Source organism: Zeugodacus cucurbitae, chromosome 6 (genome assembly GCF_028554725.1).
Source record: "Zeugodacus cucurbitae isolate PBARC_wt_2022May chromosome 6, idZeuCucr1.2, whole genome shotgun sequence".
NCBI classification, from domain to species: Eukaryota; Metazoa; Arthropoda; class Insecta; order Diptera; family Tephritidae; genus Zeugodacus; species Zeugodacus cucurbitae.
In genome coordinates, this window is record NC_071671.1 from 45,978,045 (window position 1) to 45,997,515 (window position 19,471).

Below are 19,471 nucleotides of genomic sequence, written 5' to 3' on the forward strand. Positions count from 1 at the left end.
GTACTGTACTCACTAAAGATTTAGATTCCCCACTAAGAATTCGGTGCCTGTAGATATATAAAAAGGAAAAGTAGTAAATGACGAAAGAAAACGAAAGCAAACGCAAAATTGGAATGTGAGTGGACCAATATAGAAATTTCAACACTAGTTTGTGTTGAACAATACGGCAGCAATGCAGTTAGAATAATAATTGGAAAAATCTGTGCACATCTATTTCGAAATAAAGATAAATCAGGTGATGAAATGGTGAGCGGTTAAAGTATTAGTTAAATGTGGAATTATTTGCCATTTAATAGTGTTCCAGTTGGATAATAGAATGGAAATTTCATATCATAAGTACAAAAACGCAGAGAAATTAAGTAAAGTGCGTTTTTATCTGTACCTGCTGCAATTGGTCAAAGTAGGTGGAGTGAATGAAGGAAAAGCGTAATACAAATCAAAGTGAAGGTGCTAGTGTTGCATATATGTACATATAGAAAGAAAGTGAACCAGCATCATAACGGCGGTAAATTATCGGCTGTAATTCATATCGCATTAACTGCATAGCAAATATAAAATATATTTACAAAAGTACAGTATATGACGGGCAAATTAATTCTACGTATGCTATATTTGCAATAAAAAGTGAATATTAAGTTATAATCGCTTTTAAGTACTTGACTCGTCAAACGCCGTCGCTCATAGTGTCAACACGTTTATACGGGTAAAATCGTTTATACCTACTCGCTGCTTAACTTCTCGTTACTTGGTGTACGCGCAATTTAACCTAGATTTGACATTTTGAGCTTCTATTCGTTACACTTTCCACGTGTCTTTATAAAAAGTTTTCCATTATAAAGCTAAATTCACAATTTAATCGGGCAAGAACGTATATTCTTTCGCTATGCCCCCGGGGGCCAACAGTCTGGGGAATAATAGGTTTGCACTATTATCCCCGGGTCCTAAAAACAAAAGGAAAAAGCCAGAAAATTCAACGCTGGAATTCTTTCCGGAATTACCTATTTCTAAGAAGGACGATCCCAAGTACCTCATAATCAAATCACAGGACGCCAAAAAACCTATTGCATCCACTTCTTGCTTTGCAGTACATAAAGGCATTCAGGCAATAAGTAAGGAAATTAACAAAATCACACCGCTTCGTGACGGCAGCCTACTACTTTTGGTCAAGAACCAAAAAATCGCTGACAAATTTTTACAAACCAAACATCTTCCCGGAGCTGGTGCTGTTGAGGTATCTCTTCACAACTCTCTGAACTCAGTAAAGGGTACAATCTACGCTCCATTTATCTGTCAGCTTGCTGATGACGAAATAATTGATGGTCTAAAAGATCAAGGTGTATCTGAAGTTTATAAATTTACCAAGAGAAACAATGGTGATCGTGTACCTACTGGTGCTTTATTATTAACTTTTGATAAATATACTTTACCTAGTCGTATTGAAGTTGCCTGGTGTACCCTCGATGTCCGTCCGTACTATCCTAATCCCATGCGCTGCAAGATTTGTCAGTTGCTGGGTCATACTGCTAAGCGATGTAATAAGCCCCCAGCTTGTGCTATCTGCAACCTTCCCCCAAATCATACTCCTCCCACTGAATGCTCTAGAGTCAAATGTGCTAATTGCGATGGTGATCACCCTTCTTCCTCTAACGCCTGTCCAAAATATGTCCAGTCTAAAGAGATACTTAAAATTAAAACTATCCACAAGTGCTCGATGCGTGAAGCCATCAATTTATACAAATCTCAAAAGCCTTCTACTCCCTCATCATTCTCTTACGCTAATGTAACAGCCTCCAACAACAATAACATTAACATCGAAAAAACTTCAAACACTAATAATTCCAACGACAAAATTAAAGCCTCAACTTCAAAAAATATTGCTACCAATATACATTCAATCCATAGTGATTGCCCCGTAACCCCTTCTCCCTCCGTTTCTTCCCTATACAATTCTCCTTCTCCTCCCTTCTCACCCCTTTCCACAACTACTTCTCCTACCACTATAACCCGTTCCTCAACTTCACCTGTACCCTCCTCCCATCCACAATCACATACCCAAGTACCCATAGATACATAACTCTTGATATCAAATTCCAATTAGAACTTTTTTTTTTCATACATATATACTTTAATTTCCTATGTTAACCTTCCTTCAATGGAATATAAACGGATACATTAATAACTACTTTGAACTTGAAATTTTAATTAAAAAATATAACCCCTCTGTAATATTATTAAACGAAACGCATATTGCAAACAATATATCAGCTCATACCCCAAAAGTCTATGCTGGTCATTTTTATAACCTTCCTTCCATCACATCAAGCAAACAAGGTATTGCAATCCTGATTAAGAGAAGTATACCGTATAATATTCTCCCAATATCTCCTTCGAATATCTCTTCCGTTGCCATCGAAATTTCCTCCCCCCAAAAAGTCATAATCATCTGTGCATATTCCCCTCCTCACCAAACTTTTACTTCAGCAGACTTCTTTAACCTTCTCCCTTCTTGCTCGACTCCTTTTTTACTGGCTGGTGACTTCAATGCCTGGTGCCCTCTTTGGGGTTCTTCTTCAACTAACTCCAAGGGCCGCATTATTGAGGACGCTGTCCTCTGTTCGGACTGTGTTGTCCTTAATGATGGCTCCCCTACCCATTTCTCCACTCATTCCACCTTCACCCATATAGATCTTACAATTTGTTCCACTTCACTCTCTCCCAAAGTTGTTTGGCATTGTATAGACAACTTGCATGGTAGCGATCATTTCCCTATCATAGCCAAAATCTCCTCCCATAATTCCAATTTCTTCAAACCCAGAATATTTTTTAACTCCGATTCAGCTGATTGGCCCAGATTTCAAGATTTTTGTTTACGTTACTCAGACACCCTCCCTCCTGCAGATACTATTAATCAGGAAACCTCCAGGATTCAGAAAATTATAAGATCTGCTGCCAACCAATCTATATCTCAAACCTCTCCTAATCCTCGTAAGCATAACCCTCCTTGGTGGGATAGTGAGCTATCTTCTCTCAGACTGCATAAGCAACAAACATGGCATCATTTCAAACAAAATCGTTCATCATCAAACCTTGTTGCTTATAGAAAAGCTAATGCCATCTTCAGAAGAAAAGCGAAGCAAGCTAAAGTTAAATCTTTCAATACATTTACCAGCAGCATTAATTCCTCTTCTAACCCTAAAATGATTTGGTCAAATATAAGAAGACTATCTGGCAATATTTCTTTCTCTCCTATTCTCTCACTCAACTCCTCTCAAGGCAATCTACTACATCCACAGGATATAGCTTTAGAATTCGCCAAATTTTTCTCGTCTAACTCCTCTGATTATAATTTCTCCTCTGAATACTCGTCTAATAAGAACTCTTTACTTGCCTATAATTACGTTTCATCCGCTTTATCCCCTTCAGCCGTATACCTCGACTCAGACATATCTTTAATAGAACTCAATATAGCTCTTTCTACGGTTAAAGGTAAAACGCCTGGGTTAGATAAAATTTCCTATCCTATCATCAAACATCTTCCTCCTCACCTCCTCAAACGACTTATCAACCATTACAATAATATTTATCGAACTGCCACCATACCCCAAATCTGGAAAACCAGCGCAATCATTCCTATTCTAAAACCTGGCAAACCTCCGTGCGAAGTTACCAGCTATCGTCCTATTTCCCTTCTACCCTGTCTAGGCAAACTTTTAGAAAAAATTGTTGCTACTAGACTCTCTTGGTTTCTCCATTTCAATAAACTCATTCATCCTAATCAGGTTGCATTCAAAAAAGGACACAGCTCTATCGACGCTCTTTTACACCTTGACCACTTTATATGTGACGCTTTGTCTAATAAAAATCATGTTTCACTTCTTTCCCTTGATTTCGAAAAAGCGTTTGATCGCGTGGGCATACATGTAGTTTTAAGACAATTAATCAAATGGAAGGTTGGCCCCCGTATATTTAGTTTTGTTAAATCCTTTCTTTCTAAACGCAAAATCAAAGTTCTGATTTCTGGCATATCTTCACCGACTCTTCCTTTGGATAACGGCACTCCTCAGGGATCACCGCTATCAGTTATTTTGTTCACCATAGCATTTGATGAAATCAGCTCTATCCTTTCTTCCTTCCCTAATATTCAGCATCAATTATATGCTGATGATCTCCTTCTATTTTCAAAATCTTCTGACCTTAGTGCTATATCCTCTACCTTTAAAGAAATCCTTTCTCAACTATCCCTATGGTCCCTTTCCTCAGGCGCTTCAATATCGTACTCAAAATCCAGTCTACTCCACATTTGTAAAAAACATAATTGTAATTTTCCACCGATTTCTTTCAACAATGTAAATATTTCATGTTCTCATACACTTAACTTTCTTGGATTAATTCTAGATAGTAAATATACATTCAAACAACATTGTGAATATATTAGAAATAGAATTACTAAAAACTCAAATATTGTTAAGTACCTAGCATGCAAGCGTTCGCTCATTGGCCCGTCTTTGCTAATTAATGTTGTCAAGGCACTCATACTCTCCGTCATCAATTACGCTCTTGAAATATATGGGCATCATTCAAAAAGTCACCTAAAATTGTTGGCCGCACCGTATCACTCCGCTGTTAGAAGATCGCTTCGAGCATTCCCCACGTCACCAATCAAAAATATGTTAGCAGAATCCGGTCTTCCCTCTCTGATAGATAATATGGTAGACACCACATACAAATTATACCCGAAGATCATCCTTGGTTCTAACCATGTGCTTCAAGATGCCTTTTCTTCATCATCAACTCGGATCCGTCCTCCAAAAATTGAGTCAGCCATATATAAATGCTCCTCTTTTGCCAAAATAAACAGCTTACCATTAAAACCTGCTAAACTTCCTAAACGTCGTCATCCACAATGGTTGATTCCAAAAAACACGTTTATCGATAAACTAGCTCGTTTGCCTAAATCCACCACACCTAATGCGATATATGTATCAGAATTTTGTGAAATTATGAATACTCTGAAACATGGCAATTGGAGATTTGTATTCACGGATGGTTCAAAAAATAAAATCCAAACCTCTTTTGCGGTCGTTAGCGAGAAAGGAAAGCCAATCTCATATGGACTGCTTTTCCCCTTTTGTTCGATATTCATTGCTGAAGCCACTGGGATTTTACATGCTGTTCTACATGCCACAAAAAGCCCTGGAAAATATGTCATATGCACCGACAGCTTATCATGTTTCCAAGCCATTAAAAATTGCAACAACCACACTAACATCATCACTGCAATTAGAGAATATCTTATAAAATATGAAAATAAAATTAAGATAATGTGGGTCCCAAGCCACACTGGATTATCCGGAAATAATTACGCTGATTTACTAGCAAAGAATGCATCCAACACGCCCACAATTACATTCAGTTTCTTCATGAAATCTGATTTATACCGACTCATACACCAAAATAGGCTCTCTAAATTGGCAATCGATTGGGTCTCATATAACCACCATTACTCAATAGTTAACACAGCCAGAATCAAACCGCTATACCCATCAACAGTAGCAACCAATTTTATAACACCTTACATTCGCCTACGGATTGGACATACTATACTGACGCATGCGCACCTCCTCGGAAGAAACAGTACCATCTGCTGCCCGTTCTGTAACTCAACAACAACCGTGCTTCATATATTAGAATTTTGCCCAACTTTGAAAGAAAAGAGAGATTGCCACTTCAACACAGATCCGATTACCCTCCTTTCCAACGCTACGGAAGAAAATATAAAAATTATCTATCGTTTTCTCAAAGATTGTGATCTATTGAGGAGAATATAAAACCAACACATTCTTCAACGGACAGCTGATAGCCTTTGTAGCTAGCGCTGCATGCCTTAGGTTATACATATAGTATTAACTTTGTATAAGCTTTTATAAATAAATAAATAAATAAAAAAAAAAAGTACTTGACTATATTCAAATGGTGGTATGTGTGGGAGTGTGTAATTGTGTGTAACAAGCGGTTGCATATTCTTGTTGTCTCACTTGCGCGAGTACTTGTTTACGTTTGCATTGGCATTGGATATTGCAAAATGCTAAAATCTCTTTGCACGAATGCAGCGTAGAGAGAGAAGCGTATAAATAAATAGTTTAGAAAGAAGACGGCAAAAGATATACGAATATGAGTGTATTTGCCTGAATTGAAAATCGTTAAAATGCGTGAAACAAAAAATGCAAGGAAAGGTGATAAATAAGTGCTATATTATTTACAACAGGAATAACAGGTTTGCTATGGAGTCATTGATAATACTACGAAATTAGATAATGAAATGAAAATTAGAAGTCAACGGAATATAATATAAAAATGTTTGAATTCTGTAAGTAAATAAATAAATTAAAAGTTTAGTAAATGTTGATATAACTTCTGGGTAGTCTATTGAGCAAGCTAGTACGGATAAAATTTTGTCAAGCATTTAGGAATTTATTATTAAAATTTAACACCAGCTGAATTGAAATATCAAATATCAACAACAACTTAATTTAATTATTAAATAATAACACCAACTTCAGCAGTTCTATTAAATTACTCTCGGAACCTTTTTTATCAATGTCGTTCAAATATTTTCAATCGAACTAAATATCTTCTATTTTCTTAGAAGAAAGAAATTGCAGATTTTGAAATATAGTTTGAAAACAAATAGAAAAAATTTAAAATCCAAAAATTAGAACAGCTTAAAGTTGTCATCATTTCAAATTCTCAATCATGATTTGGTACTTTTCTTCAACCACTGCCAATAAGTACAACCCTGTGTACAAGGAAAGAGAAAACAAAGCACGAAAATTTTATTGTATGTCGTACTTCGTCCACTACACTACTATTTTACGACGTTGCAGCGAAAATTTCGGTTACTCTCATTTTTCTAAGAAATTTGACTAATTATATTGTGAAAAAAGCTTTTACTTTTTGCTTAAGTTCATTTTGTAATAAAATTGTGAAAAAATAGCTAAAATGTGAAAATTTGGTGTTGAAAAATTTGTGATACGAAAAAAAAACAATGGAAAAATTTTCCAATCTACGAGAACCGCATACGCGGTAAACTATATATTTCCATCTCATTTGTGTAAATGTTATCTTCCTTATACGAATCTCACGTAGATTGGTGTCTAATAAGCGGCAATGAGTTAGACTGAGAGAAAGTTCATGTGCAAATAAGACTAAATTAATCATTGAAAAGAGATGAGCACTCTTGCAAGTCGAAGGCGCGAAAAACTCTAATAAAACTCACATATAAGAACACAAAAAATAAATAAAAAAATCACATGTTTTATTCTATAAAAATATATAAAAATTTAAAATACTTGATAGCAGAGTAAACGTTGAGAAATCTTTGTCTTTCATGTGCAGCTTATCCAACAAAAATGTGTTTGCTAAGGCACGAGTGCATTTTTTCTGCGAAACTATGGTGAAAGAGTTGAAAATATGTAATTGTTACGAATGAGATGATGTAAACAGTGAATAAATAAGAAACAGTACTACAGCAAAATAATAAAGTGGCTTCGAAAAACAAAACATAAGCAGGTGAGAACCGACAAATCCGCACACCCTAGAATGTAAACAAAGAGATATACACAATCATTTAATTGGACGATTGATTGAATGTGTCTTAGAAAATAAATAAAAAATGATAACTTAACTTAATGTATTCAGTTATAATTTTTTTTGTTTTTAATTTTTTTCGATTATTCTTTAGCTTTTACAATAAACTGAAAAAAATGGAAGTAGAAAAAAGGCAGCTGGAAACGAGTAATTGTGGCGTAGATGTGGGAACAACTAATGTTTCTAGAATGTCTAAGGATTCTGCAGATACATCAGAAACTGAAGTAGAGGAAAATATCAACAAAACTCCAAACCATAAAGAAGGAACACCAATGAAAGCTGTTCATAATTCAGTTACCAAAACTACTGAAGAAGATTCAAATAAGAATGAAAATGCAACAGATGTAACCGCAAAACAAGCAGAAGAATTATTACTAAAAGTCACTGAAACCAATGAACGCACCAAAAGTGAAAACATAGAAGAAAGCAACGAAAGTATGGATAAAAATGGACCTACTTTTAAAGAGTCAAAAAGTGAAGAAAACTCAAATGATTTAAACGAATTAGATGATTCGCAAGATGCCGCCGAAGATGATGATGAAAGTCAGAAGGGAGACGTGTCAACGGCTGATGACGACAACAGCCTTTCGCCTTCAACACAATCGCAAACGCCACCACTTAGGGACACAACAAATGCGACGTCAAGTGCATCCATAGCAGCGGCAATGGGTGTAGCTGCTTCCGTAGTCGTGGCAGCAGCTGGTATAAGAGCGGCTATACCAGATACTATTCTATCACCTCCCAAGTCAGAAACACAAACCGACGATGCCAACACCGCTACATCATCCTCATCGCCAGCATCAGATTCTCAGCTTTCACCGATGATTACCGAAGCTTCTATTGGGAGTAGTGCAGCACTTACACCAACTACACCACCAGAATTACCAGAAATTGCTGCAACTGGTCTGTCAGCTAATGTGTCCAATATGGTCAATTGCGTTGGTTCTTCACCAACTAAGACAGCCACCAAGCGAGGTGCGAACCCAATTGACGCTGATGCTGAGGGTGGTGGTAAACGCGTTATACAACCAATTAATCTTGTTGCAAACGGCACCATACCGAAATCAAGTGGGAAACCGCTTATGTCGGCCATGAATAAAAAATTGAAAGAAAAACCGACACGCGCACCAAGACAAAGGAAACAAAAATCCACATTGCCTATGTACGAAAGCGAGGTAATAAAGTGAATTTATTATTTGTAAATAGTTGTAAATTCCTCTATATTTTTCTATTTAAACACAGATAAGCGACAATAAAACGGGAATCAAATTATGTATAAAGAAATCAGATTCTACCGGCAATTTGTCTGGTACAACCGGCATTTTAGCACCAACTGTTACTGCGAAAGTGGTAGAGACTACAACAACAGCTATAGCGCCTAAGCAAACGCGCAAACGTTCACGTAAAGCGAAATCGAAGGTTCGTCTCGATGACGACGAAAGTGAGCCTGAGGTAACAACGGGAAAACGTGGTAAGAATCGAGCCAGTAATGCGGAACGTCAGAAGAAAGTATCTTTCAGTGGCATCGAAGAGCAGGGCGAAAAACATCGTGCGTCTATTGAGCAAGGCGATTGGGGTGCACGCATACCACAGGAAATACTTTTTAAGGTATGTATGAAAATGAAAAATTTTTGAAATGAAATTTTTAATATTTTTTTTTTTAGATTTTTGAAATTCTAATTGATCGCGAAGGTTGTTTGCCAACACTTTGCCGTCTGGGGCGCGTGTGTACATTGTGGCGAAATGTGGCGTTAACGCCATCATTGTGGAAAAGTATGGATCTATCTACATGGATAAAGGACAAATATCGCACCGAACTCAAGCTAAAATGGTTCGTAGACAATCGTTGCAGCGAATGCACAGAATTGAATGTTGGTAAGTACTCAGATAAGTTTTTATAAAAAAATAATTATTTAAACACTCATCTCGTTTTAGCCAATTGGAAGATGTCCGATATAAATTGCTTTTTAAACAAATTGGCGATCGGTTGTCCAAATTTAACGAGCATTACATTGTCCGGTTGGAAAGGTTTCACATCCGATCATTTGGCTTATTTGACCGAAAATATGCAAAAACTGCAACGCCTTGATTTGAGTTCAGTTAATGTAAGTTTCTTTCTACTTATCTGATCCTTTGTAACGTTGAATTTCTTGTTGCAACACAGAGTGAAATGAATGCGAGCAAAAGCGCTGTTGGACCACAATCGCTGTGCAATGCATTACAAACAATGAATAGCCGTTTAACGCATCTATATTTGGCACACAATCGGCTGGCCGGCATACCGCAAATAGTCGCAACTTTGGCTGTAAGCATTTACTATTTTTTTTTCAATGAGACAACAATTAATAATATTTTTGAATAATTTCGTTAGACACATTGCCCCAATTTGGTAAATTTGGACCTCTCAAATGTTACAACACAAGCGACTTCACACGGCATATTTCACATTGAGAAGCTGCAGCACGGCTGTCCGAAATTAAAAGTGCTACGCGTCACCAACTCGCATATAACATGGGGAAATGCAACACTGCAAGAAACGGCAAGCTTAAAATATACATTTGCATTCGATTGTTTTCTGTTGTTATTGAGAATCATGTTGTATTTGTAGATGGATTCGCCTGGTTTCCCAGAGCTTGAGGAACTCTCCGTGGCAGCTTTAACCGATGAATGCCGTGTTATTGGTGATGATCAATTGCAGCGCATATTGAAAACCAGCTCAAAGCTAAAACTCTTGGATGTGCGCGGTTGTGCACGACTCACGCATGAAAGTCTTATACGCCTACCAGCGTGGGACATTAAGCATTTATTTTTGTCATTTTGCTCAGTGACACGTGATGTTGGGTAATTATTTAGTAACTATTTTGCTCTAGTTGTATGTTAACTTAACTTCACTTCTTTTTATAATGTTTGTAGCTCCGGTCTCGAGCTGATCGCCTCAAAGTGGGCGCATAGTCTTATAGAATTAGATTTGGCTTGGGCGAATGTACAGCAGCCACTTGATAATGCCTTACGTGCATTAGCCGAAAAGGGCAGCGAATCGCCATTAGCGTAAGTAGAATCTCTGCTTTTTACAGCTACACGCATGTAAAAATAAAAAATATATTTTTTCTTCATTTGTAGGCACTTGAATCTCTGTGGTTCGTCGGTTTCAGATGATGCAGTTAAGGAAATACTTGCAAACTGTGCGCACATGAGTTCGATAAATCTCTCATCGTGTCGTGGTCTACCGCGCGGTGTCAAGCGTCTCATGCAAGGTCAGCAAGAGTTGCAGGAACTGCGTGAAGTGCTTAAAGTGCAGATGAAAGTGAAATTGCCCGCTCAAATAAAGCAAGAAAAAGAGGAGGAGGAGCGTCGGCAGCGCGCTGCACAAAGCGGCAGCTCTACCGATGCTGATAGCGGCGGCGGTGGTGATGGTGGTGGTAATTTTCAATCCAATTGAAATAAGGACATCACGATTCAAACAATTTGAAAGCAAAGCAAAATGTGCGTTAGTGTGTAACAAATTCGTAACATACAAACAAAAATTATAAAATTTGTAGCTTAAACTAAAAATTATGAACGCGAAGCAAAAAATCTTCAATTAATATTAGATTACATTATGTTGTATGACACTTTTCAGTTTTATTATTATTATGAAGCACACTCTAAAAAAAGCAAAAACAGCGTTAACCTACATTGCTGAGTGCTGCGGTGCTTAGTAGAAGAAGAACAAAAACAAAAGAGTGTGCAAAATGTTCTGCTGCTGGTGGCAGAAAGACATTAAATTTACGTATTTTAGCATTATTGCGTGCAAATTTTTGTATATGAAATTTTTTTAGTGCATCACACAGGTAGCTTCCAAATTGAACACGGAATTGTGTAACTATTAAGTCATTTGGCACTACTTTATAATTTAATTTATACCTATACATATATATATATATATCTACATTTAAGTAAGCGCCTAAACATTGATTTATATTTTTGTTTTCAATTTGGTCACATTTATATGATTATATATATATTTACATTTGCAATACACTTACAACTATAGTCGCTGGAAATCGCTAGTGTTAATTTCTTAGTTATAATTTGGTAAAGTTTCGAAGAAAAAACGTATTAAGTTTGATTTACACATGCATATGCATTGCTACGAATTTTCAGTGAAATTAAAACAGTTTGGTTAATTTTAAAAATTATGTACAAGAAGCGTACACCTTGCAAAGAATTAAACTATGTTTAATATGTAAAATATTAAGAGTAAATTAAGTGAAGTGAAAGTATCGATTATCGTTATAGAAACAGTCAGTTATATCCATATATATATATTCTATGCTTAAATTGTACTTTATACACACACATAATTTTAATTATATTATATTTTCTACATTTGAAACCCCTATGCAATTTACACAAAAAATAACAACTAATAATTCACCACAAATGAAATCAATAAAAGAAATGTCAAAACAAATGTCAATTGGTATGATTTTCTTCAATATTATTTGGTATTTTAGTATTCAAAATCGGCAGCAAATGAAAGTATTATTTTTTATTTAAATTGAAATTAAACAATAAATGGAAATGATATTTGAATTCAAAATTTTGTAACTGTGTAGTTTTTGTGCGTTTGAGCACAATATAATAAACTTTTTTTGTAAATTATAATTTATGATTAGGTCTGTAGGCATTAGTTCGCGTCGAGTTTTATTTTTTAAAACAACATCTGTATTTACTACCACATGCATTATTTCTCTCTAAAACTACGGGCTTTAATTGTTGTCATTTTCAAATTCAATTCATGTCTATTTGCACAATTTCATATGAAAACAACAAATTAACGCATGAGTAGTTGAAGCTTAAGTTAACGAGCATAAAATTATATATTTTACCAGACATTTGTAATTGTTGCGCTTTTATTACCTTTACTATAACTATCAACTACCAAATGAAATATTGTTTGAAAATTTCATAAAATGAAATATATTAATTTACATTTTAATAAATTTAAGTATATTTAAGCTGCAGACATATGTCTTCGGCGAGAAAAATAAATGAAAAAATATTCCGTAAAAGTATTGGGAATTTGTACATAAATAAAACATAAACAAGTGATGCAAATAGTGCAATTTTCAAAATTAAATCCACAATCTGCTTTTCTAGTTTTATGATTTTGTTTTACACAAACAACAATTGTATTAATAATAAAAATTGTTAAACATTAATATTAATATTGAATAAGCAATTAAGAATTAAAAATGCATAATATTAATTGAAATAAAAGAAACATTTTAAATACATATAAATATATTTTATTTCAAATAAGTGTCAGTGTGGACATTAAATACACTGCTAAGATGACAAGAGGGAATGAAATACATTTTAATTATTTTGTTTAAATCCCTTGTAAGAAATTAACAAACTGCTTTATTTTTGTAGTCTTTAATATTCTCTCTTGGAGGCATTGCGTAAGTACAAACATTTTGATATTTATTTTTAAATTTAACATGGAATTAACAAATACAGACTAAAATTACAGCTAAATAATTGTACGTATAAAATCGTATATATATATATTTGTATGAACATATATAAACTTGTGTGCTGGTATGGCTTAATTGCGGTAATTTCGTTAAGGTGGATTAAAAATCCCAGTTCCATTCATTGCTGTGTACATTCAACTCGCTCAAATCGGTGCAGAGGGCTAAGCTTTCGTCTATAGATAAAAATAATTTTTAAATATAAATAATATATTAAATATAGCTGTCAATTATTTATTTTTTCTACAAATGCATTCCATAAATGCATACGTGCCTCTTATCTGTGAATAGTCTTTCGTCTCTAAACCGAAACGTTGTAATTGATCGAGAATGCTTGTGTGTCGACATTGTTTGAAAAAGGAATGATTGAGGAGCTGCAATGCTGACCAACGACTGGCTGGCTTTTTCTCCATACAAATTTCGGTCATTTGATGGAATTCATCGGAAAATACACGTTGACAGTATATTTGCTGTGCTTGTCTAATCGAGTCTGAATCGGTACTGGCGACAATTTCTAATAATGGTTGTATGCAAAAAATATAACGAAAATCATATTTTATGTGCTAATGTACGCTCACCTATCATTTCCTCGCTTGCCGGACATGTCGAACGATCCAATAATGTTGGCACATTGCCACGCAACTTCTCTGTGAACATAAATGTTGGTTGTGCATCAGCAAAAGGTTCCACGCCGTTCGATAGTTCACAGCATGTTATACCAATTGAGTAAATATCTGATTTCTCTGTGTAACCCTTTATGTTCTGCTCCAAAACTTCCGGTGCCAACCAGTTAAGACTACGTGCACTGCATGGTGCTAAGTGATGCAATGCCGCGATACGTTCACCATGCGCTACAATGCTAGTGCACTCACGGAAACCAGCTAATACTGCTTTTGTTTGATTGAGTAATATGTGGCTGGCACGTATGGAGCGATGTATAAAACCACGACGATGTAGATACTCCAGGCCGGAGAGCACATCTCGCATTATTAATGCAACAAAAATTTCAGGAAAACCTAATAAATAACACATTATAATTTTTTTTTGCAAAGCTGTGCCTATAAATATTTTTTCTGTACACCTACCAGCACGAAAGCAGTTGGCGATGGTGTCTTTGCAGCTGCCAAAACACATCAATGGAGCTATCTGAAAGAGCTCATTTCCATATACAAATGATGTATGGAATGTATGTATGTTGGGATGATTAAATTGACGCATGATAAGCAGTTCATCACGCGCTAAGATGCTCTCCTCTTTGCTTGCCTTATCCATACGATACTTTTTGACTGCGATATGTTGTCCATTGGGTAAATATTGTGCTAAGTAAACTGTGCCAATACCATTAAAGCATCTTGATAATTCCACTTTCAAATCGTAGTCCAAAGGATTGCACCCAAACATTCTGTGTAAAATTTTCAAGACTTTTCACTAGTAAAATATTGACCAATTAAGTAATTTTCTAGCCCTTTATAGTTGTTGTTGTTTTCTTTTGCACTTGATATTGGGTTTGATGTTTTCATTGAGCAAACCAATAACAACAACACATTGTTGTTATTATTATGTTTCTTCATATATGTCAATGCATTGCCCGGCTCATTTCTTAACCATTGTGAATAGTGATTGTGAGAGAAGAAGCATTAAAGTAGCATCAATTGTTTTCTTTTTACACCTTTCGCAATTTATGTTTTGTTAATTGGTAAAATTGTCACAGTTCGTGAGAATAATTATTTATTTTTAAAGGGAGCATTTGTATTGTGTTCGGGTTGTACAATGGCAGATGCTTGGGATGAAATAAAAGCTGTGAAAAGTAAGCGTCATACACTGCGAGAAAAGTTGGAGAAACGAAAGAAAGAACGTGCCGGTTTGCTATCTTCATCACCAAATAGTGTTGTCGACACAGTTAAGGACTCACCTAATCCAACCGGGGAATTGGGTACGTTTGCTGCTACAGTAACAATTGTATAAAATTATTAATTCTCATAAATATTTATTCCCACAGAAAACAATGCCGAAACAGAGAAAGCGGTATTGCAGGCGCTTTCCTCCAATACACTTGTGCTTCCTATAATTTCAACACAATTATTGGAAAAAGTATCTACATATTTGGATAAAGCACCCGTACCACATGTAATCAATTACACGCTCAACAAATTAGCTGAACAAGGCGCAGTTAATATTAAAAGCGTCACAATCGGTAAGGATGTGGGCTGCGAAGTTATTTCGGTGGAAACCAACATAATTTTAGATTTGTATAAGGAAGTGGTAAATGATGGCTATATTGGTATTAAAGAAGAACTGAAACGCAAATGTAAGTATTTAAAAAAAATAACTATAAATATTATTTTGCGAAATAACTCCTTATTTAGTCGATGCAAACGATGCGGAGAACAAGGATTGTAATCTTAACAAATCCGCTAAAATTGATGTGAATTCGGGTCCACATACGCGTAAAGACGCGTCCGGCAGTGGTGCGGATGCCTCTGATGATATAATGGTTTGTGTTTGCACATGTATTTTAGATTTTTATTTTAATTCATAAATCATTTCCATAGTCGCTGCTTTCCATGCCATCGACGCGCGAGAAGCAAAGTAAGCAAGTTGGCGAAGAAATACTCGAATTGCTAACCAAACCAACTGCCAAAGAACGTTCCGTTGCTGAGAAGTTCAAATCGCATGGCGGCGCGCAAGTAATGGAATTTTGTCCACATGGCACCAAGGTAGAGTGTCTAAAAGCACAGCAAGCCACTGCGGAAATGGCCGCAAAGAAGAAGCGTGATCGCAAACTCGAAAATGATGCTGCTAGTAAACTCAGCGCAGACGCTGATGAATCAAATCCGCAAACCAATGCCGACGAAACAACAAACATAACTGACCCAAATTCAACATCCGACAGTAACGGCAATAACAGTATAAGGGAAACGGAAAGCGATAATAAGGCTAGCGACTCTGGTGCAGAGGATGGTGAGATTGTTTCAGATAATCTGAAAGACGCTGAAGCTGATTCACAACAATCAACAGACGAACCCATAGAAATGTTGGATACTTGCACTAAATTGCATTTTAAGAAAATCATACAATCACATACCGATGAATCACTGGGTGATTGCAGTTTCCTCAACACGTGCTTCCACATGGCTACATGCAAGTGAGTAAAGTTAAGGAAAGGCAAATATATTAAATAATATATAAATTCTATGTTTATTTGTGACTAGATATGTGCATTATGAAGTTGACACGTTACCCAATATCAACACTAATAAACCAGTCGATGTCAAAACAAAACTTTGCATTAAACGCAGCATTGATCCCAGCGTTACATTATATCCGCCACAATGGATACAATGTGATTTGCGTTATCTCGATATGACGGTATTGGGTAAATTTGCTGTTGTAATGGCTGATCCACCATGGGATATACACATGGAATTGCCTTACGGTACGTATTTATTATACAAAATGAAATTAATTCCTCAATTATGTTTTTACTACTAATTTACCCAATTTATTTTAAAGGCACCATGTCAGACGATGAGATGCGTCAGTTGGGCGTGCCAGCGCTGCAGGATGACGGACTCATCTTCTTATGGGTAACAGGTCGTGCGATGGAATTAGGCAGGGAATGCTTAAAGCTCTGGGGGTACGTTTTGTATTATTACTTTCAATTGCTTTTATAGTAATTTTTTTTTGTTTTTATTGTTGTATAGCTACGAACGTGTGGACGAACTCATTTGGGTGAAAACGAATCAATTGCAGCGCATCATACGCACAGGCCGCACCGGTCATTGGTTGAATCACGGCAAGGAACACTGCCTGGTGGGCATGAAGGGTAATCCGAAGAATCTGAATCGTGGACTTGATTGTGATGTCATTGTAGCGGAGGTACGCGCCACCTCACATAAACCCGATGAAATCTATGGCATAATTGAACGTCTTAGTCCGGGCACACGTAAAATTGAGCTATTCGGTCGGCCACACAATGTGCAACCGAATTGGATTACGTTGGGCAATCAATTGGATGGCATACGCTTAGTGGATCCCGAATTGATAACACAATTTCAGAAGCGTTATCCCGATGGGAATTGCATGTCACCGGCCGCAGCTGCCGCTACGACTGGTGCAACAGCAAATTCAGCAAGTGCAGTGAAGAAGTGAAAAAATACTTGACGTATTAGTGCTAAACTTACATACACACAAGTAATCTAAAAATAAATGAATAAATAAATATATAAAGTGCATAAACATACGTACGTAGTAATAAATAGACAAGAACAACGTCAAACTACAATGGTCAATTGAAATACTTCATTTAAGTTAACATACCTCATTCGTGTTAAATTACTTTTTTGTATGTGCTTGTATGAGACTAACTTGTATTAATTACCGAATCTATATTTGTATTACTAAGTTGATAAAATTCTGTTTAGTTTAACTACAAGATAACAAATGAATAAAAATGCTGAAAGTAAATTAACGAAAATGTGCAGAAAATTACTTCGGGTAATGTTAATACAGTATATTGAATTTAGCGCTGACTGAATATAAATGTTTTGATTTTTTCATTGAAATTGTGATTTTTAGGTAAATTTAAAATTTGAATAATGATATGAAAATAACATGATAAAAAAATACATACCACGACAGTCGGGCCTATGTAAACGAGACACACCCTAATATTTTTTTGGGATAAATAAAAAAATTGTATCAACAATCGATCGATTTGTCGAATCGCCAGATGTCTGGAAAAGTTCAATTCTACCGTTTGCCTTGTCTCAATACGTGAGAGTATCTACTGTTCAATACTGACCGATATGATACAATGTCTCTTCTGCTAAATCCACGACTGCTAAACGGTGACTCTATTTAACAATTGGACGAAGGAGTACAGACTAAACCTTTACATTCGCGTCGATGATATATCAATAACGATCGTGAATAACCCTAAAATATTCGGTATTACCTTCGAGAGTCTGCATCCCTTCACTCCCTATATGACTGCGATAATGACCAACGTACAGAGCCGAAGAAAAGAAAAAAATGTTACTTGCCAATTACAAGGCAATTAATTGGCCGGTCGCTCTTCAATTACGCCGCACCGGTGTGGTCGTCTGGCTGCAGTGTTAGAATACCGCACTCCGAACAGTCATTTATCGAAAATATATTGAGATTCCCCAATTTGAAACGAGTATAGAAACGTAATAGAAACAGTCGTTGAGAGCGACATAGAAACGACGCGGTTGTTTGAAGGAATATTTGAAATGAAGATGAAAATTCCAAATCGGAAACAGTTTTCTTGTTTTAATTTCTGAAATGGAAAAATATCCTGCATATGCCAAAGATTTTAGAAAATGAATAAAACCTTTAATTTTCGATTTTTAAGAATATTTCCAAAAAAATAAATCCATTCACACCGCCATCTCGTGTCGGAGATGGTTGGCATAAAGTTAATAAAGTTGAATTTTTATATCTAAGACTATATTTAAGATATAAAAGGTCTTAAAATTCAAAACGAAGAAAAAATGGTAGACAACAAGTCTGAAGCTAGAGCAACAATATGAAAAGTAAATAAACAGTTATCACTATCTCCTTTGGAAGAAACTGTTGCGAATTTGAAGCGGTTCGGTAATTAGCTGGATCACCAGGTAGAGTAGTCGGATTAGCCGGAAGCGAGGAGCATGAGACGCTGGAAGTCTCACATATTTTAGAAGGAAGCTTGAAGGACGCAGATTTCACGACTTACCAAAGAAGTTTTGGTATACACGCCAGCACTCATATAACCATCTTTCTAACATATCTCCAATAAAAAAAAAATCAAATAAAGATGGAAGACTAAAATTGTTGGGCAGATAAACGCAAGTGCAACAAGTACAGTGATACCGTTGTTTAAAGTCAATAGAGAATCGCATAAAATCCATTAAGGTCGGCTTTAAAGATGTTTCTCGTTACATAAGAAGTTTCTATTGGAAAAAGAGCGCCTTAAAGTATACTATTTTCAATGTCTAAAAATTTCGATAACTCTTCTTTGGCGTTACGATATACTTCAAGAATACGACTTGGAAGAGACTATTAAAACGACAATGACAGCGGGAATAGGGCCGATTGTTTCAGTAATAACTTGGCTTAAACAACGGATATTCAAATTCGTGACAGTATTGGCGTACGATGAATCTCGCATGAAAATAGTTACTCAAACCGATTTAGTTCTTTCATGGCTGCCAATATATAGTTTCAATAACGAATTTGTTGTAATTTTTTTTTTTGTTTTTTGAAATACAGATGAATTTTCATAACTCGAGCTTCTATAACTC

General features: G+C 35.9%; 3 protein-coding genes across 5 annotated transcripts; 2 read left to right on the forward strand and 1 right to left on the reverse strand.

Moving 5' to 3' along the window:
* Window positions 1–90: 90 nt before the first annotated feature.
* On the forward strand, window positions 91–12,125 carry LOC105209854 (F-box/LRR-repeat protein 6). Of its 3 annotated transcripts, none has more exons than XM_011180497.3 (11): window positions 91–246; window positions 7,396–7,569; window positions 7,742–8,822; window positions 8,890–9,255; window positions 9,312–9,522; window positions 9,583–9,752; window positions 9,812–9,952; window positions 10,019–10,186; window positions 10,256–10,488; window positions 10,561–10,695; window positions 10,768–12,125. In XM_011180497.3, exons 3-11 carry the CDS (start codon window positions 7,764–7,766, stop codon window positions 11,084–11,086), a joined length of 2,802 nt encoding a protein of 933 aa, XP_011178799.2. In that variant the 5' UTR covers window positions 91–246; window positions 7,396–7,569; window positions 7,742–7,763; the 3' UTR covers window positions 11,087–12,125. The 3 variants fall into 3 exon arrangements, with proteins under 3 accessions (XP_011178799.2, XP_011178798.2, XP_011178802.2); XM_011180500.3 differs by lacking the exon at window positions 91–246 and adding an exon at window positions 6,875–6,895; XM_011180496.3 differs by lacking the exon at window positions 7,396–7,569 and having other exon boundaries at window positions 108–246.
* Window positions 12,126–12,954: 829 nt separating this feature from the next.
* Stlk (putative serine/threonine-protein kinase STE20-like) lies at window positions 12,955–14,714 on the reverse strand. Its single transcript, XM_011180495.3, has 4 exons — window positions 14,252–14,714; window positions 13,745–14,182; window positions 13,441–13,680; window positions 12,955–13,342 (listed from the first exon to the last, which is right to left on the reverse strand). Exons 1-4 carry the CDS (start codon window positions 14,565–14,567, stop codon window positions 13,269–13,271), a joined length of 1,068 nt encoding a protein of 355 aa, XP_011178797.2. The 5' UTR covers window positions 14,568–14,714; the 3' UTR covers window positions 12,955–13,268.
* A 74-nt stretch (window positions 14,715–14,788) lies between these two features.
* LOC105209863 (N6-adenosine-methyltransferase MT-A70-like protein) lies at window positions 14,789–17,649 on the forward strand. Its single transcript, XM_011180512.3, has 7 exons — window positions 14,789–15,099; window positions 15,166–15,474; window positions 15,533–15,660; window positions 15,719–16,311; window positions 16,379–16,602; window positions 16,680–16,803; window positions 16,871–17,649. The coding sequence occupies exons 1-7, from the start codon at window positions 14,937–14,939 to the stop codon at window positions 17,316–17,318; spliced, it is 1,989 nt and encodes a 662-aa protein (XP_011178814.1). The 5' UTR covers window positions 14,789–14,936; the 3' UTR covers window positions 17,319–17,649.
* The last annotated feature ends 1,822 nt before the right edge of the window (window positions 17,650–19,471 follow it).

Bases quoted from the DNA above. Each gene is read 5' to 3' on its own strand.
- LOC105209854 (XM_011180496.3), top strand. The intron at 8,823-8,889 runs GTAATAAAGTGA...ATTTAAACACAG, and splicing joins TGCCTATGTACGAAAGCGAG to ATAAGCGACAATAAAACGGG. The intron at 10,696-10,767 runs GTAAGTAGAATC...CTTCATTTGTAG, and splicing joins GGCAGCGAATCGCCATTAGC to GCACTTGAATCTCTGTGGTT.
- Stlk (XM_011180495.3), bottom strand. From the start codon at position 14,567: ATGTTTGGGTGCAATCCTTTGGACTACGATTTGAAAGTGGAATTATCA. The intron at 14,183-14,251 runs GTAGGTGTACAG...GTTATTTATTAG, and splicing joins CGCCAACTGCTTTCGTGCTG to GTTTTCCTGAAATTTTTGTT. The intron at 13,343-13,440 runs GCACGTATGCAT...TTTTATCTATAG, and splicing joins AGACTATTCACAGATAAGAG to ACGAAAGCTTAGCCCTCTGC.
- LOC105209863 (XM_011180512.3), top strand. From the start codon at position 14,937: ATGGCAGATGCTTGGGATGAAATAAAAGCTGTGAAAAGTAAGCGTCAT. The intron at 16,312-16,378 runs GTGAGTAAAGTT...ATTTGTGACTAG, and splicing joins TTCCACATGGCTACATGCAA to ATATGTGCATTATGAAGTTG. The intron at 16,603-16,679 runs GTACGTATTTAT...TTTATTTTAAAG, and splicing joins ACACATGGAATTGCCTTACG to GCACCATGTCAGACGATGAG.